The 17,312-nt window shown below is 39.6% G+C and overlaps 1 protein-coding gene across 1 annotated transcript in view; it reads left to right on the top strand.

Moving 5' to 3' along the window:
* Positions 1-17,312, top strand: part of MCC (MCC regulator of WNT signaling pathway) — a 217,727-nt gene that overhangs the window by 138,238 nt on the left and 62,177 nt on the right. The window contains exon 6 of the mRNA XM_081943823.1: positions 16,134-16,276. Coding sequence (XP_081799949.1) covers positions 16,134-16,276 — 143 coding nt within the window. The remainder of the gene's footprint in view (positions 1-16,133; positions 16,277-17,312) is intronic.

The following is a 17,312-nucleotide window of genomic DNA, read 5'->3' as shown; positions in this document are numbered from 1 at the left end:
CAATTTCTCTTTCTAAGTATTCCAGACTTTAGTTTATAACACCAGTGATTGAATGCTGTATTCTGCTTCCCCTGTTCATATCCTGGACATTTCATAAAAGCTCTTGCCCAACGTTCAAATAATTTCTGAATATCTTAAGTATAACTGCAAGCCACCTCTAAATGTTGGACATTCTTTCTAAGGCCTTAGCATTTAATATCAAATAACACAAAATTAAAAGTTCATTTTTAAAAACCCTTAAACTTAAATATTTATAATAGGAATAAGAAACTTGAGGCCTTGACAGTCTGTCAACAATCTTCTGGTTACTGGAGAAGATTATATTATTGATAACAGGAACAGAATGTGTTTGCAATAACCAGGAAGATTGAGAAGCTGTAACTGTCAGGGTTCCAAATAGCATCCAAAAGAAAATCAGAGTCCAAGGCAAAGTATTGCTCAAAGTTCCAATTGAGCCATGTTGGCACATCTGGGAAAACCTGAATCCGAAGGCTTTCTGGTTTTCCCACCCAGTGGAAAGTTCAAGATCTTGCCCCCACAAGTCCATCACATGATCCAATCTTCCACTGCCATGCTGGCAGCTTCCATCTATCCAGTTCCGGTCAGGTGCAGAGATGCAAAGAAAGGATGACCTTGGCTTTCTATAAAGAATTTCTATAAAGAAGTTGTATGGGGGTTCATAGATAAAACTCTGCTCCATAGTAGATCATGAGCCCTGTAATGATAGAGAAAAAGATATTTTACTCTCTAACAAGATTGCATTTCCAAAAATCCACCATAGAGTTGTTGGTAAATTGGCACTGCCCAGATTTTGCCAGGGAACATGAATGATACTGTGCTTTGCTGACCATTTTTGGCATTAGATGATTCTTAATATCTTTCTTTAGCTTCTTACATCTTTCAGAGCGATCTATCCTTGAAACATTAAGGCATCACACCCTCTTGATTATAAATGAGTATTATTTATAAGTAGTCCATATTAATTCTACCAACTACTCTGATCCACTGCTTTTATACAAAAAACTCTTTACTTTTACTTTACTTTACTTTATTTGGACTTTTATACCGCCCCCTCTCCCCAAAGGGACTCGGGGCGGTGTAAAGTCGGATAAAACACATAAATAAATAGAAAGTACAAACATAATTATATACTCAGTACCTAAAAGAGGAGGGAATAAGAAACTGTACATAAAGCAAAGCAGCTAAAAACAATATTTAAATAACTCTAAAAATACCCAATTAAAATACCCAATTAGAATATCTGCCAGGAGGTAGAATAAGACTATGAATGGGCCAGGCCGGCTAAACGGAACAGGTGAGTCTTCAGTTTTTGTCAGAAGGAGCGGAAGTCGGTGGTGGTTCTGATATCGGGGGGGAGGTCATTCCAGAGGGTTGGGCCCATCACAGAGAAGGCTCTACTCCTAGGCGCCGCCTGTTGGCATTGCTTAGTGGACGGCACCTGGAGGAGTCCTTCCCTGTGAGAGCGAATCGTGTTTAGTGTTACATAGATTTGTTGTCCAAATCATAAGCTTTTATCAATAGATGGTAAAACTGCATGTACAGAGTATGCAAAATATATGGAGAGAAACATTTTAATAATGAAGGCTAATAATTTTTTATTCAATATCATCTATGTATGTAAGACTTCGCAAAGCAAAGTAAGATCCATATCAAATTATAACAATAAGCTCTTAATGCAATTCCATTTGTTGTTCTTTCTTATTCATACAGTGGACTTATATGGTTGTCCATCTCATATTCACAACTATGGCCACCTAACAAAATTAAAAACCTTATAAAAATATATGCAAAAAAATATAAAACCCATAGCAGCAGAAAAAAATTATAAAGGCCCAATTGAACAGTCAACATAACCAAACTAGCCCATCTCTAGAGCCCGCAGTTTCAAGCACAAAGCCACATCTTCAACGCCTTATGAAAGGTCAACAGGGAAGGGACCAACCTGGTGTCTGAAGGAATGATATTCCAGAGGTAGAGTGCCATGACTGCAAAGGTTTTCTTCCTGGGCCCTGCCAGTTGCATTTCACTCCTAGTGGACTGAATAGCACAGGTAGAAATAATAATAATAATAATATAATAATAATAATAATAATAATAATAATAATAATAATAATAATAATAATAATAATAATAATAATAATAATAATAATAATAATAATAATAATAATAATAATAATAATAATAATAACAACAACAACAACAACAACAACAACTTTTATTTCTAGACCGCACCCTTTCCTAGGCAGGACTCGGGGCGGTGTACAGTCATGTTAAAACCATATACAAATACATAGACATGAACATAGACATAGACGTGGACGTAGACGGAGGAGGTAAAAAATATACTGTACAATTCTTAGTTAAAATACAAATATTAAAATACCCTTAAAAATTCCCCAATAAAATGTTTGCCAGGAGGTGGAAGATGGAACTGTCAATCAGCTAAGCCAGCTAGTCGGAACAGGTGAGTCTTGAGCTTCTGTCGGAAGGAGTGGAGGTCATTGGTAATTCTAATATCGGGAGGGAGGTCATTCCAGAGGGTTGGGCCCATCACAGAGAAGGCTCTACTCCTAGGCGTCACCCGCTGGCACTGCTTGGCGGATGGGACCTGGAGGAGTCCCTCCCTGTGAGAGCGGATAGGTCGTAGGGATGTATGAGGTGAGATGCGGTCCCGCAGGTAACTAGGTCAATGACTTCAAAAGCAAAGAGTGTGCAATGCAATGTAATATTATATATTTCTTTTCTAAGCAGTCTGACTATCTTTAATGACAGGATTCATTTGGTTTTTAGTATTGTCAAAGATCTTCCAAATTTATTCAACAAAGCACACACGAAGCCACACAACAAATAATGAGTTGGATAAGACATTAACACTTTCAAATGCATCTGATGGAGGTGACATAATAATTAAAAAGTCAAGCCAATTATCATTCTGAATTGTCTTACAACAATGCAATTGCTTACTCTCCAGCTGCTTGGATAACATATTTTTAAAGATGTGCAGTTATGTACAATTTAATATGAGATTTGAAAGATAAACTATTTGGAATAGTGCTGGTTAGTTTTTTTTTAAAAAAACTTGTTACCAAAGGTTTGTGAAAAATAGGCTGTAGCATTGTAAATTATGTCACTTGTTCATAAATTGTTACAGCAAAAATCAGTATATTAGCTCTGAGTTTTTGTGGCAAAGTGGCTGGAAGTTGTAATTACTGTAATGAAGTCAGATAAACCCTCTTCTGCTTGGTATGCAGCAAAATCTATTGACTAAATTTCTCTGTTTGGGAATTTGAATACCTTTGGAAGAAACAATCAACTACAAGCAGATCCAGAATGCTGTGACCAGGCTTCTATTGGGTAGGGTCCAGCTTCATCTTAATGGGTGGTTACCATGACTAATAAGCATCATTGTTTCCATGTCAAATTTTAAATGCATGGTTTAACATAAAAATCTCTTTAAGACTTGGAAACTGCCTACTCCTTTACTATATCACTCCAGTCATCATTTGTGGAGTGTTTCCCAAGTAGAAGCCTGGCTGGAATCAACCATGGCCGTTGGTACACAGTATCTTTGCCCCAAGGGCCATATTAAAACATAAAAGTATAATCAAAACTGAGTTCTGATGTCTGAATTTAGCTGACCAGGCAAAGAATTAACTGATGAAGTAAGATTAATTAGAATGGGCCTATAGGTTGCCACGGAAGGGAAGGTTGATCTCAGATTTTTCAGAGGGCATTCTAAAAATTAATTGCATAAAATAGACCTTGGTTAACAAATAGTAAAAGATAAATTTGCAAATTACATCATTAATAAAAAATATTATTATTCTTACACATTTGATTGGTCAATGTTTTAAAATGTAATTCTTAATAAAAAAATTTAATAACAAGTATACAGAAAACTATTAACTTGATTTCTAGTAAGGAAAAATATTAGGCGGCAATTGTGATAGATCAGATTAACTCCTGCTTATATGGCAAATAAAACTATAATGTTACCAAAGCAGTAAAGAAAATAACAGTTAATTAAATTTTATTCTCTCTTTTTAAGTGATATGATTTTGAAATTATAATCACCTACTGGGTAACTGAATCAGTTGTAGCTCAATGTATTTTCATTGTAACTTTTTAAAAGGGCATCATATTGAAATTCTTTCAAAATATTATAATAGTGGAAAGATACTTTAACTTACAGTTCCCTTTTTAGTGTTTTGATTCATAACTTTTAAAAATGTGAAAAAACTTTTCCAGTTATATAACGACCAGAAAGTTTTGTTATTGTTGTTTAATAAACATTTTCAGTATGAGATGATAAGCTCTAGCTCCTATTACAGGATATTCTTGTGGTGCCATTCATTCTGTATTTTTCTGCCAGAATAAGGTCAACATTAAGAATATCTCATGTGACCGATTTAGGAAATTGAAAGCTAGCACTGATGCTTTAATAGATATATCATGTGATTAATAATAACATTATACATTGTCACAAATTGTCCTTGCTTACAATTTATTCTCCATGTGCGCATAATCCTTAACCTTATCGGCTCAAATATAGATGAGGAAATTAAAATCTCTTAGCTAATTAAGGATTCCCTATATAGTCATGGCCTTATGAACTTTTTGAGCTCTGCTACATTGCTAAGGAAATTTGCCTATGATTAGACCCACATCCCTATTGGGATTAAAACAGGGGAAGGGAGCAGAGCAGCTAAATATTAGGAAGAATAGTTGAGAAAGGTAGGAAGTATGAGGATAATAACCTGCTAATAACTTCAAGTTTGATACTCATATCTAGTATTTTCTATTGGATTATGATTTATTCTAATGGTAATTATAAGTATCATTTTTTTTGCAAATAATTTAACATTTTATAAGTTTTTAAGAGGTAATAGTGGAAGGATTTTTTAAAAACATGTGAAGTGATGAAAGTTATAAAGATAACTATAGAGTATCTTAGAAATGTAAATAAGACATAGAGTTAAGTTGAAACCTGTTCTTTGCATCTGTACCAGATGTGGGTTGCTCCCAGTTCCGCCCGGATCGGGCGAAGCATCACGCATGCGCATAAGCAAACCAGTAGTAAAAAAAATGGAAACCCACCACTGAACCATACTAGTTTTTTCACCAGGGTTATGAAAATAGTTTACCATGTTTCCTTCTGGGATTTTTTTTACATCATAGTCTACTTATGAATAATTTAAAGAAAAAGATAGCTAAGCACGGCATTGCTGAATCTTTAATATGCTATAAAGTTTGCATCAAAAGAGCTAATTCTTCTATTAAAAATATAGGCATTGTTTAACATTCATTAATGCAAACAAAGGAGTACTGACAATAGTTACCACTTGAAATCATTATTTTCCTATTGAAAAATTGACCTAAAAGGGAAAATATTATTGCTGCTTGCTATTTTTTCTTTATTTTGTTTAAAGTGTTGTGTGTTTGTATAATTCATCAAATAGATGTTAGTTCAAAATATATGATTTTTATAAGCAATATGGGAAAGCCTTGTTTCTCATTTAGCTTAACTAAAATAACATTTCTACATCCATTTATTATGTTGTGGATTATATAATTAATTTAGACCAGTTTATCCTTGCCACTTATGGAAGTATCTGAAATAATGACTTGAAAAAAGCAAACTCTATTTGATTAACTATTCTTAATTTTAGGAATGCTTAACGAAAGAATGTAGAGGTGTTTAGCTTCTGCTTAGATCTTTACTGGTGTGTGACATACCTTACACACTGTCATTTAGAATTTTGTGAAAGCCTATCTTGATAGCAAATAATTCTATGCTTTTATGCTGCATATTTATTTTACACTATACATTTCTTAGAAGGAAGATTTCTTATTGTTTCTTAATTCTCTTATAATGAAAAAAATATTTGTTATTTATAACCAAAAAGGATTTCCCTTTCTCCATATTCCTTAGAATATAAATCTCTTAACTTTGCAAAATTGATTTGTTGTACAAGGGAACAAAGTCACCCATTCAGATTACCAAAGGGTCAGAAAAAAAATGGGGGGGGGGTGTTAATCAGTGTTCATATGAAAGAACTAACAGAAGATTTAACACAAATATTAACATAACTTGAATTATAACAACTCTTTTATTCACAGAGGATTTCATACCATAGATATCAAGGTATTGTGGCAGCACTGATTAAAACAGAAGGGAAGTTGGAAAAAAGCCAAATTTTAGATTGTGTGTGAAACCATGAGAGAATTACTGTGCATACACACTGTTAGCATCCCAAATTAATTCCTTAGCGGAGGAGTGTATGGGGTAAAAAAGTTTGTGTAATTTGTATAATTTCTTGCATTTTGCTTAATGAGAAAAGCAAACTTATCTGATCTGTTATTAGAAGGTTAAGTAATAACCGTAAGTTAAAATAGGATTGTGATGTAATTGAAAGTCAACAATGGCTAAATTAATAACTAGAAAACTAGGTTTTTGTAGAGAGAGCTTTGATTAGCATATTTCAAAATACTTCTATTATGTATACTTAATAGTTCTCAAAAATAAATTTAAATAGCCTAGCAATTAGCTGTGCCCAGAATGTCACATATATGATATTTCTTTTTTATGTATATATTGTTTTATCAATAGAAATAAAATACAAAACAGAAAAAAAGTACATCCAACAGTAACGACAAAAAAAAAAAAGACCCAAACATCCAACATTAAACATATAAAAAATCCATCCTGGCTGGATGCTGAAAAGAATTTTTTTTAAAAAACCTGATAAATATATATTTCTTGAAACATTAGTAGTCATGCAGACTTTAATATGTTTTCATTAGGACAATGTATTATGTAATGATAGCTTCTGAAAATATGACCTATCATAAGATGCCATTTGTGATTGGAAAGTATTAGCTTTCCTTATCTAATTCTTCTGGAAGGACGACTGTGTAAAGTGCTTGATAATTCTTTTAATTATCAATCACATTTTCAATTAAAACAACAATAACACATGCTTAAGATAAACAACAACTTTATTAAAGTGTCAAAATAAAATGCGAAGTTAAGAAGCAATGGGTTAAGGGAGCTTTATTCCATAAACAATGTCTCCTAAAAGACCACCCCCTGGAAAGCCTGGCTTTGCCACCTCTGCCCCGACATCTGCAACCTCCAGTCCTAGTACACAATCAACGATAACAGCTTTGATGCAACCTAAAAGTACAGAGACGGAGTTTCAACAAATGTTCCAGCAACTTTTACAGGAACAAGAGGAAATAAAGAAACAGCTAAAGGAGATGAAAGAAGAAATTAAAGAGAATCAGGCTCAAATTAATAAGAACTCACAGAGACTGGATCTTTTGGAGGGTGGGACAGCTGAGATGAGGGAGGGGGTGGAAGGGGTGCAGAAGGGAAACAAAGAACTTGATACCCAACAGATGAAAATAGAGTTTGAGAGAATGTCATTTTACCTTAGATTCCAAAATGTGATGGAGGCAGATGACGAAAACATAAGGGACATCATGACAAGTATTTTGGCTGAATACATCCAGAAAGAAAAACAACAGATGGGATGGGAGATAGACCTGGTTTATAGAGTAAATTCAGCCTATGCTAGAACACATAACGTACCCAGGGAGGTACACATTAAATTTCTCAGAAAAAGTACAAGAGATGAAATTCTGAGTGCACAAAGGGGGCAAGCCTTGACATACCAAGACAGGGAAATAACCATTCTGAAGCAGATCCCCAAGAAAGTGAGGGAAAAAAGAAAAAGTTATTCGCAATTAGCGAATAAATTATACCAGAAGGGGGTATGGTTCAGATGGCTGATGCCTGAAGGTATGCTGATATTCTGGGAGGAGACAAGAGTTAGAATCAATACACCCATAGAGGTGCAGGCCTTTATGGAAAAAAACAAAGCACACCTAGAAAAATCAGATGACCCTACAACAGACACACAGGACACGGGAGGGGCCGGAGCTCGGTCGGCGGGGGGAGATGGGGCAATACCAAGAAAGCTCAGATCACAAGAATGAACAAGAAAATCTTTTTGACATAAACTGATCGAAATTACCAATTAAATTAATATGCTGACTATATACTACTATGTACTAATGATTTTGTTTAGATGTATATTTTGAGTATGGAGGGAGGGGGCACCTACCGCACTTCGCAACTGCCAAAATTTGTATACTTTTTCCACTACCTTTTTCCCTGTAAATTTCTAAAAAAACCAATAAAACTTTGTTCCAAAAAAAAAAAAAAGAAGCAATGGGTATTGAAATATTAAAATGCAAAATTTAAAAAGTGTGAGAAAAAATATCAGTCTTCTTAAAGAGAGGCTGTTTCCAAAAATGTATATTAAGAATACTGTTTCCTCAGGTAGGTAATACTTTGAAAGAAAATGAGCAGTTATAATTTCCGTAACACGTTTGACTTGAAATGTTTACATATGCCATACACTTACTAAATAGCCTTACATAAATAGCTTTCAGTCTGGAGTCATACTGTGTTTGCTATAATACAACTTTCCATAGCAGAGTCTTCCAGATGCGTTGAACTTCACAATTCTCAGTCAGTACGACCAATACATCTAGAGCAGGGAACCCCAACCTGTTGGGAACTGGGCCACACAAATGGTGGGCGAGTGTGCAAAGCTTCACCTCTGCATGTACAGGGTCTAGGTTGCACGCAAAACTGCCACCCTTTAGTCCATGTAAAAATTGTCTTTTCTGAAACCAATCCCTAGTCCCAGAAAGGTTGGGGACCACTGATCTAGAGGACACAAAAAAAATCAAACGTTGTGATACCTCAAATAAAAGAGATGGTGCAACATATTTTTTGAAGAAAGTACCGTATTTTTCAGAGTATAAGACTCACCTTTTTCCCTCAAAGAAGCTGAAAATCTGGGTGCGTCTTATACATTGAATACAACATTTTTTGCCTCCTGAAACCCCGCCCCTTCACCAAAATGGCCATGCATAACTTATAGGAGGCTTTCAGAGAGCTCATGGGGGCTGGGGAGGGCAGAAATGAGCAAAACAATGGGCCGTTTTTTGATAAATGTTGCTCCCCTGCCCCCCAGGAGCACTCTATAAGCCTCCTAAAGGCTATCCATGCCCCCCCTTTTTTTTGACAAAAAAACCAGGCCCATTTTTTGCTCATCCCCCTCCAGGAGCTCTCTACAAACCACCTAAAGAGCTATTCATGGCCTTTTTATGGGGAAAAAAAATGGGCCCGTTTTTGTGAAAAACAGGTTGTTTTGGGGAGGTTTGCAGAATGCAAAACCTTTTTTAAAAATTTGCCTCTTCAAAACCTTGGTGTCTTATGCTTCGGTGCATCTTATACTCCGAAAAATATGGTACTTACTTTATTCATATAAGTATAATTCATATAAGTATTATTTAATTTTGCATATTAAATGGAGGTGGAGCTTCCTGGAGCTATGGTGGCTATGGCGGCTTACCCGTGAGCTCCGCATGCTGCGGGGCTTGCCTGAGTGAGCAGGGAATGCTACTGGTCCTCTATGCCAACTGTGAGGACCGGGTCCAGGAAAGGACCACCCTGGCTTTCCATCATGACCCTAACGGGTCTCCAGGGTGGTCTGGCGATTGAGAAATACGACGAAAACGCGAGAGGTGAGAGAGCCGGGGTGCGGGAGAGGGAGCCAGTGCCGGCCGCTGCTACCGCTGCTTCCGCTGTGGAAACGCTGGGCGTGGGACGGCGTGGGACGGCGGGGCGAAGCCGGCTGGCGTGTGTGTGAGTGTGTGGAGCGGCTGGGTGAAGTAGGAGCTATGCAGGCCATTGCCGGTGTTGGCTGTGCCGGGAGAGGCCGAGGAGCCGGGCGCTGGGAGCCCTGGAGGCCTGACGAAGCGCCGAAGCGCCAAAACGTTGGCAGGAGGATTGGAGGCCGGCTGAGGCGTCGGAGGCACCAGAGGCTGGTGGTAATGGCCCCTGGGGTTGAAGCGGCGCGGCGCGGCGACTCGAGGTGCCGGACACATGGGGGACATACAGGGAAAGGCAATGGCGGCTGCTGGAGCGAAGGAGAGGGGAGGAGCGAAGGTAGTGGCCCTTCATCTACCATCATTGACCATCTGCCCCCTGTTACTATCCCCGGTTTACCATCCACCGACCACCTGCTCCCTACTGTTTTTCTACTGCCCACCTAAGCTTTGACCACCTACAGACTGATTGACTGGTCTGCTATATCCATCATCCTCACCTAGGACTTTTGGCTTTTATCATCGGTACCCAGGCCCTGGCTTTCTGCATCTCTCTGCATTTTCCTTTTTTCTGGACTCAGTGCTGTAAGCAGCGCCTATTTTAACATCTTTTAAAGTGATTTTAACATCTGTAGCGCCCTCAATAGATCTGAGGCCCTGCTAAACTATGGTTTATTTTTACTCAAGGGTAGAACTGATTTTATTGCAGGAGTCCCCCCTCTCGCAAATATGGCCCTCTGCCCTTTCGAGGGCCCACCTTAATGACGGATGCATCAATCCAGAGAGGTGGAGGAAGAGGAGGCTCCGGGGGGTTTTGTGCAAATGTTTTTTAAGTGTTTTAAGGGGATCCAGGGGGGGGGGAGGGCTTAGCCAGACCAGGATTAGGAGCAGAGCCAGGCGAACAGGTGGGACTGAGGAGGAAGAGAGCGGAGTGGGGGAGGGGAGTCAGTATGACGTTCCTTTAGAGGGTTCCTATATCCCAACGGTCGCAGGAAGGGGTGGATGCGAGGACAGAAGAAGATTCTGCAGTCGGTTGGGAGACCGCGGGCGTTGGATATGCCCGGTCATTTGTACCAATCCCCGCACTCTAGGTGGTCAGGGTTTACAGAGCCGGGGCATGAGGCTGATGTTGTGTAACGCAAGGTCCGTTGTTAATAAGGCCCTCCTCATCCATGATTTGGTTTCTGAGGGGGAGCCGGACCTTGCAGGGATCACGGAAACCTGGTTGGGCCACGAGGGGGATTTGCCCCTCGTGGAAATGTGCCCACCAGGATACCGTGTATTCCATCAGCCTCGTGCCCAGGGTAGGGGTGGTGGGGTAGCGGTCATTATACGGGAAGTCCTGGCACCGAGAGAATTCACCGTACCTCAGATATCCGGATGTGAGATGGGGCCCAGGGAGTCAGTTGGGCCTGCTGATTGCATACTTGGCTCCTCGCTATGCATCAGCGGCCTTGCCAGAGCTCCTCGAGGTGATTGCGGAGGTGGCGGTTGAGACCCCCAGACTATTAGTTATGGGGGACTTCAACCTGCCATCGACGGGTGAATCATCCGAGGTAGCTCGGGAGTTCATGGCTTCCATGACAGCCTTGGACCTGACCCAAATAATTCAGGGCCCCACACACGAGGGAGGCCACATGCTGGACCTTGTTTTTATCTCTGGTCGATGGAAGAATGATCTGGGAATGGGGGATCTGGTTATTACTCCCCTGTCATGGTCAGATCACTCGCTTCTCCGACTTGACTTCCCTGACGCTACCCCCCATCGCGGGGAGGCGGAACCAGAAGATCTTAGATGGTTCCACCCCAGGCGACTGATGGAACCAGATAGGTTCCAGACGGAGCTTGGGCCACTTCCTGTAGCCCTGACCAGCTCCCGGACGGAGGACCTGGTGGCCGCATGGAACAGTGCGGCGGCCGGGGCCTTGGACCGGGTGGCGCCCTTGCGGCCTCTCCGGTGGCAGCGAACCACCCTGCCCCCTTGGTTCACCAAGGAGCTGAGGGTGATGAAGCGCCACAAGAGACGCCTAGAGAACAGATGGAGATCCTCTCGCGCCGAATCTGACCGAACACAGGTAAGAGCCCATTTACGGACCTACCTTGTGGCACTAAGGGTGGCTAAACGTCGATATTACGCCACCCTTATTGCATCCGCAGAAAACCGCCCTGCCGCCCTGTTTCGGGTGACCCCCTCCCTCCTTTCACAGAGGCCGCGGGAAGCCCCTTTGCAGGGCAGGGCAGAGGAATTGGGGGAATATCTGCAGGACAAAATCGCTCAGATCCGGAGTGAATGGGTCCCCCTCAGTGATCTTGGGGAGACACCGGAGGCGAGTCTTGAGGTACCACTCTGGGAGGAGTTTGACTCCGAGGATATGGACAAGCTACGCGGGCGACTGCGGGCCACCACATGTTTATTGGACCCGTGTCCCTCCTGGCTTGTACTGGCAGCCTGGGAGGCTACACGAGACTGGCTCCTGGGGCTGGTGAACGCCTCGCTGAGGGAGGGGTTCCTACCAGCCGCCTTGAAAGAGGCGGTGGTGAGGCCCCTACTTAAGAGGTCTTCCCTGGACCCAGTAGAGTTAGCCAATTATCGTCCTGTCTCCAATCTTCCCTTCTTAGCGAAGGTTGTTGAGAGTATGGTGGCACAACAGTTCCCTCGACACCTGGAGGAAATTACTTATCTAGACCCACGCCAGTCCGGTTTTCGACCCGGCCACAGCACTGAGACGGCTTTGGTCGCGTTGGTGGATGATCTCTGGAGGGCGAAGGATGGGGGTTGTTCCTCCATCCTAGTCCTGTTAGATCTCTCAGCGGCTTTCGATACCATCGACCATGGTATCCTACTGTGTCGGCTGGAGGGGATGGGGGTGAGGGGCACCGTTTTGCGGTGGTTCTCCTCCTTCCTCTCCGGTCGGACGCAATGTGTATTGGCGGGGGAGCAGAGGTCGACCCTGAGGCCGCTCACGTGCGGAGTGCCACAGGGGTCGGTCCTCTCACCTCTCCTGTTCAACACATACATGAAACCGCTGGGCGAGATCATTCGAGGATTCGGGGTTGAGTGCCATCTGTATGCAAATGACACTCAGCTATATATCTCTACCCCGAACCACCACAACGAAGCCGTCGAGGTGATGTCCCGGTGTCTGGAAGCCGTGCGGGTCTGGATGGGTGACAACAGACTAAAGCTCAACCCTTCCAAGACGGAGTGGCTGTGGCTACCGGCGCCCTGCTTTAGCCAGTGTGTTCCATCTCTGGCCATCGGGGGGGAACAACTGCCCCCGGTGGAGAGGGTACGCAATTTGGGCGTCCTCCTGGATTCCCGGCTGTCGCTAGATGATCATGTGACAGCCGTGGCTAGGTGGGGCGTTCCACCAGGTTCGCCTGGTGTGCCAATTGCGCCCCCTACTAGAGCGGGACGCCCTTCGCACAGTCACTCATGCCCTGGTGACTTCCCGTCTTGATTACTGCAATGCTCTCTACATGGGGCTCCCCTTGAGATGCACCCGAAGGCTCCAGCTGGTTCAGAATGCAGCCGCGCGGGTTATTATGGGGAGTACTAGGTACTCCCATGTAACACCTTTCCTGCGTGAGCTGCACTGGCTGCCTGTGGCTTTTCGGGTGTGTTTCAAGGTGTTGATTGTCATCTTTAAAGCGCTCCATGGCTCGGGACCTAGTTACCTGCGGGATCGCATTCTACCCCACACATCCTTGCGACCAATCCGCTCTCACAGAGAGGGACTCCTCCGGGTACCTTCCGCTAAGCAGTGCGGGCGGGCGGTGCCTAGGAATAGGGCCTTCTCTGTGATGGGCCCAACCCTCTGGAACGACCTCCCCCCGATATTAGAACCACCTTGGATCTCCGCTCCTTCCGCAAGAAACTCAAGACCCATCTGTTTCGATTAGCTGGCCTGGCCTAATTGTAACTGTAATTGTATTTACAGGGAACACCCACTACTGACCTTCCTGGATGGCTTTTTAAATTTTAAATTTTGGGGTTTTAAATTGGTTTTAGAATTGTTTTTAATTATTTAATTAGTTTGGGTTGTATATACAGACGGTATGTTTGCGTTGTTTTGTCTGATGTTTTATGTTATGTTTTGTTGTTTTATACACGAACGGTCTGTACACCGCCCCGAGTCCCTACGGGGAGAGGGGGTGGTCTATAAATTTAATAAAACCTAAACCTAAAACCATATTTTAATATAAGTGATATCTGGGAGAGATGGGAGCACTTATTTACTAAATAAAATATGCAAGAAAAAATGCACAGTATAAAAGGCTTGTTGGAAATGCAAGTTGTATGTAATGAAGTCATACTTAACTCAGAAATACTAATATTAACATGAGGCAGGATATTAAGCTTGCATATGTTATAAAGAAAGGGAGCATATTAAACTGAAATACGTTAAATTAGACAGATTTCTTTCAAAACTAAATTAATTTTGAAAAAGATATTCCTTAAATGGATTATATAAAATAAAAATTAAAGAAGACTGATGTCTTTCCTTTAAATGAAGGAAATTGCATGTATAAGGGATGCCCTCAAAATTGGCTGTACTGTGTTCAGCTATAACAAGCATGAAATGTTTGTTTTCACAAAGAAAAAAGAGGTTTTCACATAACCTCCTAGTTTGAATTTAACCAATTTCGCTAAACAGAATAAATTTTAAATTCATTGCATCTTCTGTGTTCAGTTTCAAAATGGTGAAAAGCTCATTCACCAGGAAAGAAGTAATTCAAGTTTTGAAATGAATGACTAATTGCAGAGAGTTGACTAAGCAGGCAAACAAATTATCCTTCTAACCAAAAAGGACATGTCTTCAACATCATGGTAATTGTTTTTTTGCTTAAGGTTAATTATTGTTGGAATGTAATGTTCCCAGTAATTAACATATTCATAGAGCATTAACCAATATTTCACTATCATGTATTTTAATATGTGTGCCAGTTACTGTGCTATTTAGAATTTAATTATCTTCTTTAATAAATATATAGCTTTGATTTCAACTTTAAACAAACTTCTGACATGTTTGGAATATTTATTGGTTCTCCTAATAAACTAATACGTCTCATTTGAATTTAGTTTTGATAGTTTGAATAGTTGTGCACTCACATGAAGAGCAAGTAATAATATTACATTTTCCTTTGATCATAAACAGCTAGCATTTGATCACAAATAATTGCTATCCTCTTAAAGGAAAATCCTCAACCAATTACATCTAGGCATCTTTGAAGGAATTCTGTAGGCATCCAAAGTCTTCCATTACTGCCTTCAATTGTAGTTAAATAGTTAAACTTAAATATTTTCTTAGGAAGGAGAAAGCCCTTGAACTATATATTTACAATACAATCTATTTGTATTGGAATGTATTGTTGAAATATTGTAAATAGTTTATGTACAATATGTCAGCACAATAATATAAATTTTCTTGTAAGGTATTTAAAAAATGACTTCTGCAGTTCTTAAAGTACAGGTAGTCCTACAACAGTTCATTTAGTTACCGTTCAAAGTTACAATGGGACTGAAAAAAGTGACTTATGGCCATTTTTCACACTTGCAACCATTGCAGCATTCCCATGGTCGTGATCAAAATTCAGATACTTGGCAACTGACTCAGATTTATGACAATTGCTGCATCCCAGGGTCATGTTTTTTGGCAACCTTCTGACAAGTAAAGTTAATGGAAAAGGCAGATTCACTTAACAACCGGGCTTCTAACTTAACAACTGCAATGATTCACTTAATAACTGTGGCAAGAAAAGTCATAAAATGGGGCAAAACTCACTTAAGAAATCTTTTACTTAGCAATTGTGGGCTCAATTGTGGTCATAAGTCAAGGAATACTACTTGACTACTACTAGATATGCTACTGAAAGTGATTTCTAGCTATAGCCTTCTGTGAAAAAAAGTGACTGATTTTTCTAACTTGTATATTTTTTGTTCATGTATAAACTGCCAATTAATATTGTGAAATAATGCATTTCTTAAAAGTAAAACACTGACACACTAGCAAAGGATTAATGAAAGAAAAATGTGACCGATCCCTGAGAGTAGATCAGATGAAACTGGGTTGAAATTCCATTTAGCCATAAAGTGGAATTGCATAAGCTATCTATTTCTGTTCATTTCTGTGCTATTCTGAAAACCTGGAAGTTATAAATGGTAAAAAAATTAAATAACTATTTGAAAGCAAAGTTTAAATAACCAAATCACTAGTATATAGCACTGAATATACTATAGCTTTATTTTTAATACCTTCTGTGATTAATTTCGTGAGCTTTATGTTCCCTTCATTGACCATTTTATTAATGTCTTAGAGATATTACTAAATGTAATATAGAATATCTATGAAAAGCATTTTTGATCATTTGAAATTATTAAACTACATTTAGTTATTCTGAATATTTTATGTTTCATTCCTCAGAGAAGAAGATGAATATTCTGAACTGCGATCAGAACTTAGTCAGAGTCAACATGAGGTCAATGATGATTCACATAGCATGGACCAAGATCAGACCTCTGCTTCACTTCCAGAAAACCAGTCAACTATTGTCACAGCTGACATTGGTATTTTGAATATATTTATAGTTTTAAAAGATGGATCATTTTTAATTCAGCATATAATGCCCTATTGCAATAAATTTAAATAACTAGCAAACCTTCCTAATCTTTTAAAATGTGAGGTAAACAGCAGCATTTAATAGTAATCCCGTTTTTTTCTAGCCTTTTTGAAGGAAAAAATGACATCCACAGATGTTGAAAGGAAAGTAAAAATATCAATCATTATTTTTAATAATACAACTTTTTAAAATACACATAAAATATCAATACCCAGAAATAGATATAAAATATTAATTTCAGCAACAAGTTTGCACTTGAGGATTCAGTTGCAGTAAAAAAATCAGAAATGACATTGGAGGCAATCCTTTTTTAAAATGTTTACAAAGTGCTGAAGTAAATCATTCTCATTTGTCCATTTACTTTTTAAAAAAATATTCTGAAATATATTAATTTAAATATAGCATTTTCTTCAATATTATATTAAATTATTAGGTTTTGACGATTTTACTTTTCTTCTTATGCCATTAACTGTGTAAATTCATAGATTTCTAGTACTATTAGATCAAATAACAAAGGAAATGAAAAGCCATGTTCTTCCAAGACTTGTTGCTTTCCGAAAGCTGTGTAATTTTTATACAGATGGCAGGTTTCAAATAACATTTGGCTGAGCTGGGAAGTGTTAGGGACATTTGTTTGTGTCAGAATGGCTCTTGTAATCATAGTTTTTGTGAAGCTCCAGCAGGTTTTGTGGTTCCATTGCATGGGCCTATAGCCAATGTGCCGTGTAGAAATAACTTGTGACAGAAAGAGTCAGTATATTAAGCCACATTTTAAAAATTCTGAATTCTGATGTTTATTTCAGAGCGATAACACATTTTCAATTCTAATAGTTACTGCAGTCATTTTGATGTCTTCTAAACCTACCAATAATTTATTGGTAAGAGTAGGTTGTGTAGTGTGTGTCTTACATTTTCTCAGTATACATGTGGAAATCTGTGTTTCTTATGACATATAAATTGCTGCAGCTAAGAAGTTGTTTAAA

The sequence above is a fragment of the Natrix helvetica genome, assembly GCF_964273705.1.
Source record: "Natrix helvetica genome assembly, chromosome: 2".
In the NCBI taxonomy this organism is placed as follows: domain Eukaryota; kingdom Metazoa; phylum Chordata; class Lepidosauria; order Squamata; family Natricidae; genus Natrix; species Natrix helvetica.
Note: the sequence above shows the minus strand (reverse complement) of the source record. Positions and strands in the feature narration are given on the sequence as shown.